The sequence below is a fragment of the Carassius auratus genome, unplaced genomic scaffold, assembly GCF_003368295.1.
Source record: "Carassius auratus strain Wakin unplaced genomic scaffold, ASM336829v1 scaf_tig00215630, whole genome shotgun sequence".
NCBI classification, from domain to species: Eukaryota; Metazoa; Chordata; class Actinopteri; order Cypriniformes; family Cyprinidae; genus Carassius; species Carassius auratus.
In genome coordinates, this window is record NW_020528171.1 from 582,776 (window position 1) to 603,652 (window position 20,877).

General features: G+C 40.8%; 2 protein-coding genes across 4 annotated transcripts; both read right to left on the reverse strand.

The window, feature by feature from the left end:
* Nucleotides 1–531: 531 nt before the first annotated feature.
* Nucleotides 532–9,175, reverse strand: LOC113095162 (protein FAM83F-like). Of its 2 annotated transcripts, XR_003288281.1 has the most exons (5): nucleotides 8,159–9,175; nucleotides 6,408–6,572; nucleotides 5,561–5,682; nucleotides 3,793–5,488; nucleotides 532–1,066 (listed from the first exon to the last, which is right to left on the reverse strand). XR_003288281.1 is itself a non-coding variant. In XM_026260794.1 (4 exons), the coding sequence occupies exons 1-4, from the start codon at nucleotides 8,612–8,614 to the stop codon at nucleotides 4,861–4,863; spliced, it is 1,371 nt and encodes a 456-aa protein (XP_026116579.1). In that variant the 5' UTR covers nucleotides 8,615–9,175; the 3' UTR covers nucleotides 3,331–4,860. The 2 variants fall into 2 exon arrangements, 1 of the variants encoding a protein (XP_026116579.1); XM_026260794.1 differs by lacking the exon at nucleotides 532–1,066 and having other exon boundaries at nucleotides 3,331–5,488.
* Nucleotides 9,176–11,592: 2,417 nt separating this feature from the next.
* Nucleotides 11,593–20,425, reverse strand: LOC113095173 (GRB2-related adapter protein 2-like). 2 transcript variants are annotated; one of them, XM_026260806.1, is made up of 8 exons: nucleotides 20,268–20,425; nucleotides 15,606–15,702; nucleotides 15,387–15,478; nucleotides 13,305–13,424; nucleotides 13,040–13,199; nucleotides 12,732–12,785; nucleotides 12,585–12,653; nucleotides 11,593–11,983 (listed from the first exon to the last, which is right to left on the reverse strand). In XM_026260806.1, exons 2-8 carry the CDS (start codon nucleotides 15,681–15,683, stop codon nucleotides 11,807–11,809), a joined length of 750 nt encoding a protein of 249 aa, XP_026116591.1. In that variant the 5' UTR covers nucleotides 15,684–15,702; nucleotides 20,268–20,425; the 3' UTR covers nucleotides 11,593–11,806. The 2 variants fall into 2 exon arrangements, with proteins under 2 accessions (XP_026116591.1, XP_026116592.1); XM_026260807.1 differs by lacking the exon at nucleotides 20,268–20,425 and adding an exon at nucleotides 16,938–17,026.
* Nucleotides 20,426–20,877: the final 452 nt, after the last annotated feature.

The following is a 20,877-nucleotide window of genomic DNA, read 5'->3' on the forward strand; positions in this document are numbered from 1 at the left end:
ACACACACACACACACTCACGTGAATGATTAGCTTCTCTTGCATATTTATTTCCTTCCTGGAGCAGACAGAATTGCTATATTAGCAAATAAATGACTAGTTGTATTCATCAAGGATGCATTAAATTGATCAAAAGTGACAGTATAGACATTTATAATGTTAGAAAATTTCTGATTTAAATAAATGCTGTTCTTTTGAACTTTCTGTTCATCTGTGAATCCTGAAAAATAAAATATATCACGGTTTCCACAGAAATATTGATCAGCACAACTGTGTTCAACACTGATAATAATCAGAAATGTTTCTTGAGCAGTAAATCATCATATTATTCTGATTTCTGAAGATCATGTGACACTGAAGACTGGAGGAATGATGCTGAAAATACAGCGGAGCATCACAGAAATACATTACACTTTAACACAGATTCACACAGAGAACAGATGATTTACATCACAATAATATTTCACTGTTTTACTGTATTTTTGATCAAATAAAAGCAGCCGTGCTGAGCAGAAGAGACTTCTTTCAGAAACATTAAAAATGTGATACCGACCCCAGCATCAGTGCGTGCTTGATCTTATTTTAACCCTCTTCAACATGATCTCATCCAGATTTAGGGGAAGTGCATGTGGAAGATAAATCTGTGTTATTAAAGATGATTGCAGAATCAAACGTGAATAAGAAGGATGAAAGCTCTGCGCTCTGGTCATATTCACGCAACAGCAGCTTGTGAAAAGGGAAACGTGAAATGACCTCATCGCTTTCACTTCCTCCATCAGAACAGCAGCAGGTGACATCTGCCGGTGTCTTCACGAAGGTCCAGGGCAGGCCATCCTTCCTCCAGATGTTCCTCCAGCATCTCAAGAGCATCGGAGGAAACGTGTTCATCTGAGCCGTGTTCTTCTCTGTATCAGCTCTGGTCTGGACTCGGTCTCAGACTGCAGCTCATTACAGTCTCACTCACGTGTGGTCACTTCCTGTTCAGAGCTGTTACAGTAAGTCCTCGGATCTGAGGCCAGATCTCACGTGAGGATGGTCATTTATGAAAAGTGTGTGTGCAGTTTGAGCTGAAACACACATTAGTGTCATCAGGACATGATACCAAACGTGCCTTTTGTGCTGGTTTTCTTAAAAGAAGAAGTTCTGCAGCATTCACACACACAGACACACACACACAAACACCCACACACACACACACACACACACACACACACTCACACAGACACACACGTTTACTTTGCTGTCTAAATGGGGACCTTACATAAATTTCTATTGTTCTTACATAGAGATTTGTAATTTGTTACCCCACACCTACCCCTCACAGAAAACTTTCTGAAATTTTACAGTAAAAAAAACAAAACCTTTGCTTACTTTATTTCTATGCCAGTTTTACAAATGTGGATGTCCCCAAATTGAGTTTCAGTATTTATTTTTTTGGGCGATTTTGTCAGGGTTTTCTCACTTTTGGGTAGAACTTTGCTCCCAAAATATGATTAAGTAGACACACACACACACACACACACACACACACACACACACACACACACACACACACACACACACACACACACACACACACACACACACACACACACACACACACACACGCGCGCAGATCCGGCTAAACAATGTCAAACAGTGAATAAAAGCAGAAGAGCATTTTTGGCCGTGTCTCAAATGACGCACTTCTTACTGCATGCTTTCTCTTGAGTCTGCGGCACGAGCTCAGAAGAATGTGTGTGTGTGTGTGTGTGTGTGTGTGATGTTCAGGTTCACCAGCAGAGGGCGACGCCACTCATGAGTCTTTGATCGCTTTAGTTCTAAAATTAAAACTGCTGTAAACAGAGGTGGGTAGAGTACCCAAAAACTTTACTCAAGTAAAAGTAAAAGTAATTCTAGAAATATTTACTCAAGTAAAAGTAAAAGTACTAGTCTTGAATAGTTACTTGAGTAAGAGTAAAAGAGTATCGGATAAAAAATCTACTCAAGTAGTTAGTTACTAGTTACTTTGGGTCATATATACGGAGCCTATTTTTATTTAGATATATAGATAAAATGTATGTAATGTATGTGTGTGTGTGTGTGTGTGTGTGTGTATAAATGTATATATTTCATCAGCCTTTACTCCAATTTATGTAATTTATTATAAAACCCTGTCTGTTTACTTAAGTAACAGAGATGTCATGCCATAACATATTTTTAATACAACTGACTTTATATTAAATGTGAATTTAACATTGAAAGTTAATGTGATATAAATATTGCTACTAATCTTTCATTGTTCAGAAAGAGAGCAAATAACATTTACATTATTAAAGATCATTTTCACTGACAGTCTAGAGTTCAATCACTCTCAGAAACTCCCATTAAAATCACTGAAACTGTTAACACTGTGAAATCAATATCTTAATTATAGATTCGTACACACATCTGCACTTTGTTGTTTCTGATGAGAGAATTCGCCAGAAAGAGGTATTCAGTCAGTGAGCGTGTGAAGGAAGCACCGGCATTTCAGCGATGACTCATCTGAACACCTCTGATTGGCCATTGCATTCAAAAGCTCAACAGAACCGTGTTGGTTAATGCGCAACGCTGTAAAAACGCGTCTGTCTCTGGCTCAGCGCCAGCAAGCGATCACAGATCTGAATTTAGCAGCTGATGATATGACTTTCTGAACGTATTCGCACCGGTGTGATTGTATTAAAATTAATAAAATCTTAATCGGCTATTTTTTGTCTTTTGGAAGATGCATTCAACTTGACTTCCCTCTGTTATAAGCCACACACGTACAACAAACTAATATCACAGTGGTATCGTGTACTGTAATCGAATGTAGCCCAAGTTATTACCTGTTAAACAGTAGACAGCACACGCGTTCATCTAATAAGGATCTCCATCCCAAGCAAATAATGGCTTTTGCAGATTTGCTTTCAATTCAGTGCAGTTCCATAGCCACGTTTTCAACGCTGCTGATATTCTTAAACGTTACAACTCTGAGTGAACCGCTTCAGACGCTCAGCGCGTGCGGCAGGGTACTGAACGACTCATTCAAACTGATTCATGAACCAATTCACTCGTTTGCCAATTGGTTTGATCAAGCCTTTGAACAGAATTGACTCAAAAGAATGAATCATTCGCGAATGGGCATCGCTCATTGCCCAGAGAAAAGTAGACGGCGCGTTTGGAATAAACTGAAGCATTTATAACATTTATTGCATGAAGATAAAGTAACGAGAGGGGCGTCGCCCAGGGTAACGAAGTAAAAGTAAAGATTTTTCCCCAAAAATTTACTCAAGTAAGAGTATAAAGTACCCATCTTTAAATATACTCCGAAAAGTATTAGTTACCATGAAAAATTACTCAAGTAAATGTAACGAAGTAAATGTAACTCGTTACTACCCACCTCTGGCTGTAAACAATTAAAAAAAAGGTTTTTGTCAGGCTACTTTCAGTAAAATATAATCACATCTGTGTCTGTGACAGCTTTAGACCTTTTTAATATTTGTTTAGCTAATAAGAAACTACCGAGAATCTTAATTGTGTAGGTTTGGCTCATCTGGCATCTGATTGGCTGATGTGTCTTTGGTTAATCTTCGAAAGGGACATCCCATTTGATAACTTTCCTAAAATTATGGGAATATTTTTCTAAATGCAAGTAAATGTAAACTGTAAAGTTACTTAGATTAACATCCAACTAAACTTAAAAAACAAACAAACAAACAAAAAAGGTTCTATAAAACAACATATAAGTAACTCCTGACATTATTACATTTGGACAAAAGTTTGTTCATACCTTTGAATGTTCTCTGTTTGCTGGCTTTGCTGTGAGGAGCACTACACAGATATTCATTCTTGTATTTCGTGTGTATTAGTGTTTAATCTGTCTATTAAAGTGTGGTGACACACAGCCAATCTGTTCTCAACAGCTGTGAGCAGAAAGTGTGTGCATGATGCAACTAAAGAAGAGAAAATAAACTGTTTATATCAGGGAGGAATGACTGGACGGCTTGTTGATTCTAGCCCTGAAGGGTCAAAGTCAGGTTTAAAGTTCGAGGCTTCTTCAGGATATTTGTGTTTGTTGACTGAAAACCGCTTGTTTGGCAATGTGTGCTACAACATTTCAGCTACATCTGATTCTCTCATACTAACTTACAGTAAACATTGTAACATTCTGTTAAACAATAGTTACAATGTCTATTTATTACAGACACTAGAACTACTCAAAATATTAGCATAATGTATCATATTTGATATGCATTTCTAGGTCCTATAAATGATCAACATGATAAAAACTCTTCTGTTAAACTATAGCCTCCGAACAGATCCATGTATCGTTGACCTAAAACTAAATTCAGTATTGCCAACGAATCGATTTATGATTAAATCATCATCGATAAATGATCATTTAAGAGTCTGAAGTATCGGAATGATTTTCTGAAAGAGGCGACAAAGTCTAAAGTCTACAGACAACGGAGTCTATATGTAAAACATATATTTATATATATAATAATTGTGATTTATGCCGTATCCCCTTAGATGCAAACATTTACAGGCAGATTATGAAAAATGTAAAAATTGTATTCATAAAATGTCACCCAGAATACAAAACCCTTATTTTTTTTAAAAAAGTCCTTTATGCACCATTTTTCCCTTTTTCCTCACGCTTCCAGAATGACGGATGTGAGAAACCTAATGTAATGTAGAGGTTTCTTCCTCAGGTTTCTCTGTCGTGTCACACACGTGAACACTGAGCTGTTTACACATCGCTCGCATCACAAACACATCAGGAACCCTGTGTCCTCTAAACACGGCTGAATGAGGGTTAACAGGTTTCAGTGGTCTGTAATTCAAACAGCTGGCGTTAGCTTTTTGTAAAAAGGCATCTGAATCCTCTCTTCTTCTTCTTGAGGCTGTCCTGCGTCTCGTCGCTGGGAAGCGTGTGTTTCGACGCCTCGTCTGAAGGGTTCGCAGCGTTCTCTTCTATAACCGCGTCACTTGTTTTATCCTTCTTCCCTTTCCTCCACCGCTTTGTGTTAAAAGTCAGTTTTCTGAGTTTCTTGGACTCTTTCTTCTCGGGTGGAGAGGGAGCAGGTGTGATGTTCTCCAGGTCTGCTGTGGGATTCTCCGGCTCCGGCTCCGGATCCATCTTATTAAGGAAGTCCTGCAGCGGCTCCGTGGGTCCCGGGATCTGTCCGAGCGCTAGCAGGTATTTGGGATTGTGGTATTTGTGTGCAGGCACTTTCCCATCTCCACGCGTCACGTCTCCGAGATTGACCTGGAAGCGTGAAGTGGCCACTGCGGGGCGTTTGGACACTGAGGCCCGGGACAGGGTTCCCGTTTGAGGCTTGGTCATGTGAAACTGCTTAAACAGGTCCAGTTTGTCTGAGATGGCGTAAAGTTCTCGGAAATCGTTATCGTAGAAATCCACCACCTGCCCCGACATCACGGTGATCATGTTTCTGTCCATCCGAGAAGAGCTCCAGGAGAAACTGCAGAGACACAGACACAGCGTGAGATGTGAAGAGCTTCTGTCAGACGGTACATGGGTAACTCTCGCTCACCTGTACGTCCCAAACATGACTTTATCTCCATCGATGAGCATGTACTTGCTCTGGACGTTTCCTGGGATTCTCCCCACGGACAGATTCAACCCGATTCCCTTCACGGTCCGAGTCCGGATATTCTGACGGGAACACAACCATTAAACAGGAGCTAACGTCTCAGTGGGTTTTGATCGGACCCATAAGGCAAAAATGCATTTATTGTGGCCAAAACATACATTTTTTAAATATGTTAAATATGATGTAAATAGTGACACTGAATTACATTTGTTTTTGAAATAGACATTATATTTAGTTTCAACCTTCATGAACCAAAATACGTTTCAAAATGTATTTTAAAAAATTGCACAAAATTACATACATTTATATATTTAAAATAAAATGTATATTTTAAAAAGTTTGATATATAAAAACATTTTTTTTTTTTAATGGGGACTAAGTTTCACTCTTAAAGCAAAGGTTCAAAAGGGTGTTTTCACACTGATGCCACAGAACTATTATATTTGGTTCCTCAAAGAAGTTCTTAAAAGAACCTTTCTTTTCTTAGTGTGAAGAACATTTAAAGACTAAAACAACTTTTGTTCAATGTTGGATATTAAAGGTTCTTCATAAAACCATCAATGCCAATAAAGAACCTAATAAGTTACTTTTTTAGATTTATATTTTATATATTTATATCACCATTTTCATTTTAGTTAGAGTTTTAGTTTATTAGTCATTTTTTTATTGTCTATACATATTTGTATTAATTTTATTAAATTGTGTAGATAAGTAATTGTAGATATGTGGTTAAAATGTTTTCTTCTATTTGAAGAAATCCAGTGTTTTTCGTGGAGCAGCTGTGCACCTTCAGCTCTCTGTGTCCGACCTGCAGCCGGCTGCACATGTCCAGAAAGAGCGGCGCTCCCGGCTCGTCCAGAACGATGTAGACGGGAACACCGCGCTTGGACGCCTCAAACAGATCCCGCAGAATCTGCAGATCGGTCAGCAGGTCCATCACGATCGCCACGACCTGGACAACACACAGACAGACGCTTCGTTCACTCTCATCAGCAGCAGATGAACGAGAATACTGATGATACTCTGACTAAACCAGGATTCATCTCATGGAACGTGATTTTAATGGTTAAAAAACTGTGAAAATGCTACAGTACAAACCTGTTAAATGGTTAATATCCTGTAAAATTTACAGAGAAAAAACGTAAACTGACATTCCCAGAATTCTCTGCGTTGCATTTCAAATTTGGTTTGCATTTTTTTTTATAACTGTGTTTCTTTAAGGTAAAACCGTAAAACCTAAAACATTGTTACCGTATTTTTTCCGGTAACCACGGCTGCTGGCTTTATACCATAATTTTTTTTTTTTTTTTTTTTTTTTTACAGTGCATGCATATTGAGCAATGCATGCTGATGCATATTTTTTGAACATCTAATGCTAATGAAATTTGAGATTTTTTAGTGAATAGTGACTCGAGTCTGTTTCTAACACAAAGCCTCTTATAAATGATTGATACTGTATGATATTTCATGTCCAGATGTTTCCAGAAGAGACGAGTGTTGATCAGGATTACAGGAACACTTCAGACTGTAAGTATGAAGAGCTGCTGATTCACACACTTTCCTCCTGATCAATGCATTATTACACACACACTTCCCGCTTCTTTCACAGGACAGATGTTTGGGAAAACAGAATATGTGTCACTTCCTGTGAGTCAGTGATTCCAGACACTTAGATCAAGTCTGAACAAGATCTGAAAGCATCCAGCACTGAATCAGAAAACTGTAAAGATCTAATGGGGCATTTCATGCAGATTTACAGTTACAGTACAGTATTAATAGTGAGAATAGAGAGAGATCATCTGTAAAAGTGATTGTGATGGATCACATGTGATGGGTTTTCATTAAAATACTTCGTTTTCTGATCAGTTCTGTTTCCTCTGACTGTAATTTGAATTGTGCACTTTAGGGTTAACAGAAATGAAAAGACAACGTCCTGACAAAACATTACCAACATTTTCAGTTTTTATATATTTTATATAATTCATTTTTACGGTACGAATATAAAAACAGTTTTTTAGCAATTTTGTATATTAACATTATTTAAGTTAATGATATATACATTACTGTACATCTGTAAAGCATAAAATGTTGCAACCTCCAAGCTGCCAGTTACAGTTTTTTAAGTGCACTATTATAAACCAGTGAACTGAGATGTTGACCACATGAGGCTCTTCTGTCACATTTCCAGTGTAGGGAGTGACAGCGATCAGAAGAAAGAGAACACGGAACTGATGATGATGATGATGATGATGAACAGGATTCCCCTTAGAAATATTTATCACGGTAACCATAGTTACCAGCTGATAGCCCACAATTTAGTCACTGTTAGTAAGCTAAAAGTGGCAACCTTTAAATGAACTGGTTTTAGATCAACTAAAATGTATCCATTTATACAAATGTATATATCGTTATATATATATATATATATATATATATATATATATAATTTTTTTTTTTTTTTTTTTTTACAGTGTAGTCTACACTAAAACCTCTTTATAATTTATGTTCATGCAGAAACAGTTTATTGCGAGCTCTGACCTTGCTGGACTCCTGGATGAGTTTGCGGGTCACCTCCTTGATGTGCGGGCTGTTCTCTTTGGGCGGGTGAGTGTAGACCGACACCCGGGTGACCCCTTTGAAGAGCCCGGATGAGGGCCAGCCCAGGTCCAGCGGCGGAACCTCGGTGTCCGACATCTGCGGCCAGTACGTGGAGCGCATTGACCCGGAGCTGTTCCTGCTCCCGCGCTTCGCTCCGTCGTCTTCCTCGCTCGGGTATTTGACGAAGGTGCCGGTGATGGTCTTGACCTCCCGCGCAGACAGGAAGTCTTGTCCGTCCTCGTGCTTCAGGAGGCTCGTGAAGGCTCCGTGTCCGCCGGTGATCAGGCGCTCGAGGGCCGCCCGGTGCTGCTCGCTGTAGTAGAACTGCGGCCGGGACTCGGGCACCGCGGGGGGCATGAGCCCGTCCTCCAGACACCGGAGCTGAGACTCCGCCATGGAAGCGTCCCCTGCGCTCACCGGAGCTCGCCGTGATCCCGGGGCAGGTGAAGAGCTGGGGGGTGGAGTTCACGAGGAACACGGTGGAAGGGGATGACTCCGACACGAGGGCTGAACTTGAACCTCATCCAAGAAACACATATTTGGACTCTGTTTGAAGGCATAACATCTCCATGTGTGTGTATAAATATTTGTGTTAGTTTAGTGAACATAACCACTGGTTAATCATAAGTGGTTTAGACAGCTGGAGCTGGTATAACAGTTTCATAAAATAGAAATTAAGTATTAAATATATGAGTTCTGACATATAAAAGCAGTCAAGGCTGTCATTCAGCACTTTCATATTTCATCTCTTTGACTGTTTCCTTCAGACCAGACCAGCAGCTTCAACTCTGTTTATTTCCCTCTGCATTTACTTTTACTCAGATATCCTTTGATCATAGATACATGGATATTCTGAAATTTATTGGCTTGTGTTGATGTGATATATTTATTAAACAGCATATTAAAGGAATAGAAATGAAAATGAAAATAAGGAAAATAGAAGTCTATAATCCATAATATCACTTCCTCCAGTGAAGAAGTGTTCTGGTCTGAATCAGGAGAGAAATCTGCACAGATCAAGCAGCGGTTAAACAGATCTAAACTAATCTGTGAGAGACAACAGCAGATGCACTGTTTCACTGGAGGAAGTGTTATTATGATTATAGACTCTATGTGTTTGAGATAAAATCATCTTAATGCTGGATGTGTTTCAGGTTTTGTCTTCTCCAGATGTTCACTGATGGACTGTGGATTATTGGGATGTGTTTATCAGACTCTCATTCTGACGGCACCCATTCACTGCAGAGCATTCACTGATGAGACACTGATGCAGTGCTACATTTCTACAAACCTGATGAAGACACACACTTCTCCTGATCTCTGATGAACAGAGGGGGAGCACATTTATAGCAGATGTTTATTTTTGAGTGAGATATTCCTTTAAACGAGAGGTTAGAGTCAGCGGGGTGAGCGATGATGAACCGTGAGCCGCACAGATCAGAATCTGAAGCAAGGTTTTGTCGAAAAAAGAGAATTCTGAAGTTTTCAAGATTGTACAACATTTTGTTCAATAATGACGTGACACATTTGTATGTGTTATTAAATACTGATGTATTTATTTAATACTTGGATGAAGATCACATCTCAGGCAGTCTATATTCAGACAATCATACAATTCTAAAGGATTGATAAACTTGTTTGTAAAAGTTGTCACGGGAGGAGCACAAGACAGACACAGTGGGCGTGGCGTCAGGCCTCGGAGAGGCTTTTATTAACAGAAATCATAAAACAAAGGGAATAAAAGTGGCCAAAAGGGGGAAAGTGTCCAAAATAACAGGGAATCTGGTGTCCTCGTTGTGCTGCGGGATTTGTGTAGGTCGGGCAGTGTTCATCAAGGAAGGGTCCAGGCAAGGGGCGGAGTCCGGCGGCCGCACGCGCTCCCCTCCTAGGTCCGGGGCGCGAGGGGCGGCGGCTTCTCCTAGCGGCCGCGTCTCTCTCATTGGCCGCGGCGCTGGTAGGGGATGGACGGCCCGGCATCCTGGCCCGTCGGCCGTGTATACGGGTGCGGTTCCCATCCGGATCGCGGGTCCGGCAGCTCACGTCTTGGTGGCGCGGGAGTCCCTCAACGCACCCTTCCTGGACCCACGAGGACACCAGCGTGCATGCACGGGGAAGAGACCGGTCTCCTGAGGAGAGGCGCGTTGGGCTTTTAAACAGCGGCGGTAATGAGGCTCCACTTCCTTCAGGTGTGCCCCATCACACGCCGCCAGCCCTGACTCGTCCAGCGCCCCTCCTCTCACACACCCACTCCAGTCGGGAGCCTGGTGAAGGGCGGCGATTTAGGACGGGGTGCCGGTGATAATCAGGGAGGAGGCAGCTGACTCGTCACATTCCCCCTCCCAAGCGACATCCCCGTCATCAGGGCGCCGCCCACACAGGAGTGCTACCATCCTCAACCAGGCTCCAAACGGTCGGAGTGGGCGGGGTTTCCTCTCCGGGCGGTCCTCCCTCTCGCAGCGCACCAGAACAGGGACAGAGAAACCGGGTTTTAGTGACAGCCTCAACCAACCACAGGGTAAAATGACAATGGAAAAGTCACTTACCCCTTGTGTGGCTGGGAGGCTGTCCCCAGTTTTCCTCCGTCCCAGTCTGGGTTCTCACGAACGTTTGCAAGCGAGAGGGGGTGACGTCACCAGACGTTTCCCAACTGCGCTGTCTAGGCTCCGCCTGCCCGCATTCTCCACCAGTGTCACGGGAGGAGCACAAGACAGACACAGTGGGCGTGGCGTCAGGCCTCGGAGAGGCTTTTATTAACAGAAATCATAAAACAAAGGGAATAAAAGTGGCCAAAAGGGGGAAAGTGTCCAAAATAACAGGGAATCTGGTGTCCTCGTTGTGCTGCGGGATTTGTGTAGGTCGGGCAGTGTTCATCAAGGAAGGGTCCAGGCAAGGGGCGGAGTCCGGCGGCCGCACGCGCTCCCCTCCTAGGTCCGGGGCGCGAGGGGCGGCGGCTTCTCCTAGCGGCCGCGTCTCTCTCATTGGCCGCGGCGCTGGTAGGGGATGGACGGCCCGGCATCCTGGCCCGTCGGCCGTGTATACGGGTGCGGTTCCCATCCGGATCGCGGGTCCGGCAGCTCACGTCTTGGTGGCGCGGGAGTCCCTCAACGCACCCTTCCTGGACCCACGAGGACACCAGCGTGCATGCACGGGGAAGAGACCGGTCTCCTGAGGAGAGGCGCGTTGGGCTTTTAAACAGCGGCGGTAATGAGGCTCCACTTCCTTCAGGTGTGCCCCATCACACGCCGCCAGCCCTGACTTGTCCAGCGCCCCTCCTCTCACACACCCACTCCAGTCGGGAGCCTGGTGAAGGGCGGCGATTTAGGACGGGGTGCCGGTGATAATCAGGGAGGAGGCAGCTGACTCGTCACAAAGTGCTCAAACTAAACCTCGACATTTTTCCAAATCTCTGTGCCAACTGGAAGAACAATGCTTTACAGGTGTGTGTGTGTGTGTGTGTGTGTGTGTTCTGTACACATGACATGGTGAAAATATGTTTCTTAAATTCAGAGCTGTTGTAATATTTACGCATGTATCACGACTCGAGGAGCAGAAGGTGACATGGATTGAGCCCCAGGTGTGTGTCGCTCCTCAGACGGGATTGGTGTAGTTGACCGGGAAGAGTCCGGTTCTCCCGCGCAGAACACCTTTCCACCAGAACCGATCCGACTGATCTAAAACATCGATGATATCTCCAGCGTGAAAGTTCAGCTCGTCTGCATCCTCCGCAGTGAAGTCATACATGGCCCGAACCTGCAGCGCAGACGCCTGCACACACACACACACACACACACACACACACACACACACACACACACACATGCAGAAGCGTCTGATTTAGTACTATTGACAGATCAATGCTTATGCATTCCTATGTGAATCATGTGTGTGTGTGTGTGTGTGTGTGTGTGAGAGTGGGTGTATTTGTGTGAGAGTGTGTGTGTGTGTGAGAGTGTGTGTGTGTGAGAGTGTGTGTGTTTGTGTGAGAGTGTGTGTGTGAGTGTGTGAGTGTGTGTATGTGTGTGTGAGTGTGTGTGTTTGTGTGAGAGTAAGTGTGTGTGTGTGTGTGTGTGTATGAGAGTGAGTGTGTGCGTGTGTGTGTGTGTGTGTGTGTGTGAGAGTGCGAGAGTGAGTCTGTGTGTGTGAGAGTGCACGTGTGTGTGTGTGTGTGTGAGAGTGAGTCTGGGTGTGTGAGTGTGAGTGTGTGTGAGTGTGTGTGTGTGTGTGCGCGTGCGCGTGAGCGTGTGTGTGTGTGTATATGTGCGTGAGTGTGTGTGTGTGTGTGTGTGTGTGTGTGTGTGTGTGTGTGTGTGTGTGCGTGCGTGCGTGTATGTGTGTGTGTGTGTGTGTGTGTGTGTGTGTGTGAGACCTGTGGTGGTGGCGAGGGTTCAGCTGGGCGAGGACAGGCTGGAGCTGGTGTTCTGTGATTGTGTCTCTCCTGCAGAAGTAAAGCACAGTTTGAGACAGAAGCTCGTCACATGACTGAGTGACGTCACATGAGTGACAGCGGCTGTACCTGAGAGATGGGCGGCAGCTCAGCAGACTTCCTGTGCGGGAAATCCGTGGTATTCTGGGTGTGTGTGTTTAAGAGAGAGAGAACCAGAACAGGAAGAAACACAGACAGTGAGTGTTTGGAGAGAAAAACATGTCCTGAAGACAACATGAGCCGAGCAGATCCCACGAGTGCTTTAGGAGTTTGTCATGTGTTTACTTGAGTCCTCTTGAGGTTTAATTGTTGCTAAGGTGTTGCTAGGTGGTTGCTATAGTGTTGCAGGTGTGCACTGGGTGTTGCTATGTTCACAGTGTAGTAATATCTGGACTCACCTGCTGCTCTGTGAGCAGGAACACACGGCTCTGCTTGGAGATGGAGTTGTGTGTGTAGTACTGCACCAGACTGTTGAGGGAGCTGAAGGTCTCGTTCCACAGATAATACTGACCGCGCCGGTCTCTCATCACTTTAAAGTGCTGCACGTCACTCTCATGTCTGACGGCACACACACACACACGAATAACACGTCTGTATTCACATTAGCATTCAAGATCACCGGCACAGTGTGTGTGTGTGTGTGTGTGTGTGTGTGTGCTGTACCTGACTGAAATGGAGAATTCTCCCGGTGCACTCTGGGAGCCTCGGATGAGGAAGGATCCGATTGGTTGACACATCAGCTCTTCCTGCGCTGAGTGACGGCTGGTGTTCTCCTGATACCAGCTGCAGAAACACTGCTTTAATACCACATCCTCTCAACAGAGGGAGCTTCCTGTGCTGTTGCTAAGGTGCCGTGAGTGGTTGCTAAGGTCAAAAGTCATCTTCAGTTTTTAAGTGTTTTAAGAAGTTAAGTTGAATAAAAGTGAGATTTAATGCTTTCATAAAATAATCTAAATTTTAAAATAAGCTAATAAAGTACAAATAAAAAAAAACGTAGGTAAAGAACAGTAAAAATTTAAAATACTGTACACCACAAATGCATTCCAGGGCCTAATACTACTACTACTAATAATAATTATTATTATAATAATTGTAATAATAAGTTAATAAATACATATATTTTTTGGATTATTCTTAGAAGCCACAGATGTATTTATTTCCAATGCTATCACTACCAGTCTTCTCCTCTAGATGTCACTGTCTTATTTGTTTTCGTTCTTATTTACAACACAACAGACTTCAATGTGTAATATGTTTGAATAAATCTCAAAATGACAGCGTAAACTGAAAGCTAAGACATCTGTTGATTCGTATGAAGCAGCAGGTCAGATTTCTGTAGAGTAATTATACTGTCAGGAAGACAGAGCTTCTGTTGGCGGTTTAGTTTATACATGTGTCTTCATTAAAACTGCATGAAACTGCAGACTCTTTACTACTGTACCACCTAAAATGAGAAATAACCACAGGGCGGGACTTGGTGTTATCCACCGGCTGTTAATTGGATGTGAAGAGTTACTGGAATAGAGACAGATCTGAATCTGATTGGCTGAACTGCAGTGCACCCTTACATTACACTTTACTTTTTCAGGTCTAGAGCTAGAGTATCAATATCCAGCCTTATAATTAAATGTCATAAAGTGTTGCAGGTTTGTTGAAATCGTGAGGACTGACCAGACAAACACCACTAACTGTGCTGTCACAGTCATTTTCATGTCTATTGGTCAATCTGTTCTTACACAAACAGAATATTGCAACTGTTCCGTTCGCTCTCTGTGGCAAGCCGTTTTAATATTGAATACTTAAAACATACTAGTACACATCTAATTTAATGCTTCTGGTACTTATTTTGTTGGCTACTAGTATCTATTCCAGTAAATACTAGTACTTATTCATTAGCTATTAGTACTAGCTACCATCTTTGATACCAGTAATTATTTCAGTAGTAACATATTTCACATTTCTACCACTGACCTCTGTGGATTTGGAATAAGTACTAGTATCTAATAAATGTGTACTAATATCTATTGAATGTGTACTGCACAGTAAGTAGCCTACATTCAATACAAACATAGATGGTACAGACATCAGCATTTAGCTTTTGTATTTGAATTGGGTTGAAACTACAGAGAACTGGCCTTGAATGAAAATATGAACTGTTACATGTGAAATTAAAGGCAATAGCTGCATAGTTCTACAGTCCAAACAACACAATCAACACACACTCAATAAGATGTTTCTTAATCAGCATTCAGTGTTTTAGTTTTTAAACTTGGATTTAGATTAAAAAAAAAAAAAAGGTCTTTACCAGTGAGACTAAATAAAAGTATGCTATATAAATATTATTCCAAAATGTTAAAATCAAATAAAGTTGGTGCGAATAAAACAAAGATGCAAAGTGTTCCATTCATCCAAATAAATAAATAAATAAATAAATAAATAAATAAATAAATAAATAAGGTAATGATTCACAATGATGTATGGTTAGTATCTAATAATGGGTACTGGCATCTAGAAATATGTATAAGTCACTATTGGATGTCCAATAGTAACATCAGGATTATTACTAGTCAAAACTGAAATAATTTCTAGTATCTAATGAATAAGCACTATTAGCTACTGGAAAAGATACTAGTAGCTAAAAATAAGTATTAGTAGTATGAATGTATATACTAGTAAATGTTAATAAAAATAGAGTAAATGTTAAACAGCTTGCCACAGACTTCGGTGAGATGTGATGTCTGTTACCTGGGGAAATGGATGTTGATGTAATTCCGTGGAACGAACCCTTCCATGCCACTTATTTCTGCTTTGAACCAGTCATCATTGGTGCCTAAAATCTACAGAGGAGCATGTGCTGATTAAACTGACGGAGAGAGCTCCTGAGGAACGGACAGAATCTGGTTTGAAGTACATGTGATGCACACAGTGTGAGCAGTGAGCTGCTGATGTAAATGTGGAGCACACCTTGATGATATCTCCCTTCCTGAAGCTCAGCTCGTCCTCCGCTGTGGCGCTGAAGTCATATTTCCCCGTCGCCTCCATGATGGAGACAGCTCAGAGCCTAGAACAAGACACACAGAACAAACACATGTTACTTGAAAGAGTCAAACACATCAAACCACATGCCAGTCCAGCACTGCTGACATTCACATCACAACCAGACGAACACACACACTGAAGCACAACCACATGAAAGAGGCACATCACCCAGACGTGTCCTTTGTGTCGTTCACTGACCCTCATGCCCCTCGTGAATGATGACTGAATCTGAGTCTTTCTTCTTTCGGTCATTCACTGCAGTGTCACGTGTGTTTGGACACGACTAACTCAAGATTTTCAGCTATGTGTTCACTGAGACACAGAAAACTCACACAAACGATGACCTATAAAGATCTCCGATGACCCCCAGATAACAGGAAACATTCTCACAACGTTCTGGCAACGTTCTTGCAAAGTTATGAACAAACGTATCACTAAAAGAACATTTGTTCAAAGTTATCATTATCAAAACGTTAGCACATAAACATTATTTAAACATTATTTATTCATCGTTCAGGGAATGTTTTTCTAGTTTTAGGATGTGATGTTTTTCATGTTCCTTCTTGCTTCAGACGACTCAGAGAACAAAAGTAACGTTCCCATACCATTCTTTTAAAGTCCTCTCTAATAATTAAATAATCAAGAAAAAATGTTTTTAAAACTGGAAGGTTTGACTGTTCTGAGGACGTTCAGAAATGCTAATTTCATAACATAATGGGAATTTGAACAAAATGTTCTTAGAGCAGAATCTAAAAAATAAATGTTTTGGCTAAAATAAAATAAAAAATGTCACAATGGTTTGCATTAATCTTTTTGAGTTATAACATCTTCTAATGAAAGAATAATTTACCAGCAAACTTCTTTGACTTAGAGGAACTTAATAAACACTCAGAAAGAAGTTTTCTAATGTAGTGATGCCTTAGAACCAATCCAAGCGTTTGGGGTTAAACTTTAACTCCGGTTAACTCATGAATGAGTCTTTGGCATTAGTGCAGTCGATGCTCTTCACAGCGTTTGCAAACGAAACTGATTTCAGACAGACCCCTGAGGCAGCGTAATGGTTTAATGATTTAAGCTAAGGTGATAACGAAGCAAATATTAATTACTACAATACCAATTTCTCATTGGAGGTGACATCAAAATTGAGAAAAGTTGGTCAGAAATGTATATTTACACACAAACTGATCATCTTAATTACTTTAGCTGAACTACAGAGCCACAACAACAGATTTCAGAAATCAGGTTTTCAGTACAGACGTGATGTGAGACGATCACTGGATCCGTCCTCGCTCCGTGTGCTGTTTGCAGAGGCTGTATTTTCAGTTTGTGTAGAGTCATTGTAGACCTTCATGCATCCACCCACAATCTAACCATGAGCTCTGCTCTGCAACGCCAACCACAGAAACGCTTCGGCACAACAGAAACTGTCTTTAAATGTCAAACACACTTCACTTAAATTACACTTCATTTCAGCATTTACTCTCTTGATCAAATCCTGCAAATCCATGCTTGGAACTAAAAATCCACAAAACCATCAACACAGCTTTAAGTTACTACTAATACAAAGTTGAGTTCAAATTGCAAACACTGTTAGGCTGATGTAATGATCAGCATTATTGAGACATCAGACGGTTTAATTTCAGTTTTTAGGACTTATTTCTCAATACTTTATGTGAGCTAAAGAGTGGATAATTAATTTATGATTGCTTTGGCACAAATCGCATTCAGGGACTGTCGAGTTACATCGATTCTTTTATCACTCGACCAAACAAGACAATTTTCATTCATGCTCTTTTCAATATAATAACACACACGATACAAAACTGAATAAGACAGACCTGCTACATATCTACAGGTACATCGTAGTGAACTATACACTTCATCTAAACAATCAAACACTATCAAAACATTAATCTTTAGTCTTTCAATGACATTACCATCTTTAGAAATAATTCTGCACTGTAAGGGAAACATGAAGCATGCAACAAATACGGCGACGAACTCTAAACGGTACACATGTGTTGTTTGTGTTTGATAAAGAGATTTGACGGAATTGTGTAATGCTGTCTTTCAGGTAATTAATGAAGTGAAAAGCTTTAGTTTTATAAAAGAATGAGTTCATTTGAATCACGTATGAAGTGTTTTGGTAGCTTTAGGGAATTTTTAATTTGAAACTAACTGCGGAAAGTTTCGAAAAGTGACTTTCATATTGAGAAATGTGTCCTAGCGATCAAAAAAAACAAACAAACAAAAAAAAAACAATAAATTTAAATTTGACATGCAGATATGTATTTATTTAAGTTATTTAAATACTAACAGGTCCCCTGAATGATGCATTTAAGACTAAACGGGTTGCTTTTCATACAGTAGTTTGTGTAAATGACTTTAATAATCTCTTCTGTTTGAGAACAATTTAAGAAAAGTATAATATCTCAAGACTTTCTCAACTTTGACGACATCACGGCTGAGAAATCATAGTTATTACAGTTTTTAACAGACGCTAGGACACATTTCTCAATACTTAGGTCACTTCTGCCAAACTCTTCACACAGTGAGCTCAACAGAAGTCTATTTGGGAAAAACTGAGGATCGATTATCATTGCTTTGGCACAAAATGCATTCAACGACTACATCTCTCAAATTTGATGAATTCTTTTCTCACTCACACACAACAACTGACAAAACTCTTTACGTACAGGACAGTTTACACACGCTTACATACTGTTTTCACAACTGTTAAACTTATGTTCAAAACAATATAATACAATACTGAATCAGCAATTTGCTACATTTCTACAGTAATATTTGAATGAAATATATTTTAAATCTTAAAATTAAATGCTATAAAAACAACTGGACATTTAGTAGATCAGCATTACTATTGTATCTGTATCAGTGGAAGGTGTGGACACAGATTCCTCTATTTTGGAATTACTCAGTGCCAAAAATAAAAATAAATAAACGACATAAAATATTGATGAATTCTGCATGATGTCTGATTCATTCCAGTAACATATATTACAGTGAATTATAAACAGAGATGTGTCCTTGTTTTACACAAGAAAACACTGTATAATGCTACATGTTGTTAGTGTTTTTTAGCTCATTGTTTTGTGGGAGACAAAGTGTGTTTGTCTGCTGTTGACCTTTGCTAGTGTTCTGGAAGAAAGAGCTGATTCGAGACCTGAAGAAAGTGTTTTAGTTGTAGTGCATTTTGAAAGTGAAATGAACTGCTTTGCCAAACTGAAAGATGGTTAGGAGAACTGTGTTTAGCAAAAGTGACCTAAGTATTGAGAAACGTGTCCTAGCATCTGTAAAAAACTGTAAAGTATGAATGCTGCATCTAAACTACATTCAATTAAAAGTTAAAATATGTCAAAGAATTTAAGTATTTAAAAGTCAGCTTTCTGGAAATGTTCTCATTGAAGTGACTGAATATTTAAATTCATGCTCAGAAGATCTTATAGCTGTTATATGCTGGAATACAATTGTGTACTGTATGTATTGATCGGTGACTGAGTCGGGGGCGTGATCTTTTCGAATTGGACGATTGGGGTAAATGACTTATTTTGTCTTCTGGGAAACACAAGTAGATTTTGAACGGCAGTGCTAAAGGAAAACAAAATATGAATGTACACGTCATTATACATTGTGTTTCCTTCTGGAGCATCTGTAAATGTGTTCATCTTTTGTAATATTTGTATTTGAGTCCTTCAGTGTCCTCAGCGTGTAAAGACGGATCTCAGAATCAGACGCTCAACGTTGGAAAGGCGTAAAATACGCAGAAGATGCTTGAAATCCAGAGAATGCGCAGGAGATGAACACCAGGCGCATGAACAGTAGTAGATCATCCCGGTAATGACACACACAGTGTTACAGTGGTCCATGTGAAGTCGCTTATTCAGGACAGTACATGCTATTGTCACGTATTGTGTTAAAATGATGCATGTGTTGTATATTCTGCCGGGGGTTTGTGAACTTCTGAGCAGAGCTGTCTGAAGCACAAATTCCCCAAAATGCGGTGACGTGTTCGTCTGAGGTTTGTACTGTAAGCAGCTCGTGTTGTGTTCACCTGCTTCCGTGCAGCTGCACCACTGCAAAGCCTTTCATCTCATCTGCTCACGGATCACAGCAGATCTGCTTCACCCAAACACACGTTTGATCTCGGTGTGAACCACCGGCGTGCCTGACATTATGTGTTCTCACTGATTCATCCTTTAGCTTTATTTCACTCTGTGTTCAGTTTAAAGCATATAAACATGTGACAACGTTCCCCTAACCTGATTAAAACACTCTTGTTCTGACAGCACCGTTCAATCTTTAAGTCTGAATCTTCACCTTCTGACTCTTCAATGGTCTGCTTCTGTCGTGTCGAAACATGTTCAATAAAAAATACCAGAACAAGCATGTTTGTAAGTTTGACTCTGAGATCCTGTGATTCTAGCCCTGGTTTCCCCTTTGACATACTGTACACATGTGAGTTTGTCATCAGCAAAAACCCTTTTATCAGATGTGTATTCCTCCTTGTTAACGTTCAGAAAGAGCCAGTGAAGGATCGTGTGAATCTAGAAAGATGACTGTACTCACAGCTCATGAAATGCTGATGGTCTGAGCCTCAGGACGTCAGCTTCACCTGCAGCTCCGCGCTCAGAGATGATTTCATAACATCGGGAGGAAGAACAGAAGTCAGGCTTATCTCGCATTCAACACCACACACACACACACGCATGACAGCAAAAAGAGGAAACAGAAAGTGTAAATCATCTTCCCCTCCCTCTGTGAACACACACACACACACACACACACACACACACACAAAACAATAGTAGTAAACCAGGGGTTTACAATAAAGTTCCATTGGTTAATGTTAAATGAACAAACGATGAACAATACATTTATTACAGTATTTATTTATCTTTATGTTTATGTTAGTTAATCAAAATACAGTCGATAATTCAATGTTAATTCACAGTACATTAATATTAACAAGCACGACTTTTGATTTTAATAATGCGTTAATAAATGTTGAAATTAACATTAGTTGAGATTAATAAATGCTGTAGAAGCATTGTTCTTTCTTAGTTCATGTTAACTAAAATAGTTCATGGATCTTATTGTAAAGTGTTAACTATTTAGCAAAACTGGAGTTACACACACAAGAGAAAGAGAAATGCTTTCCCCTCCTTGAACAACTTAT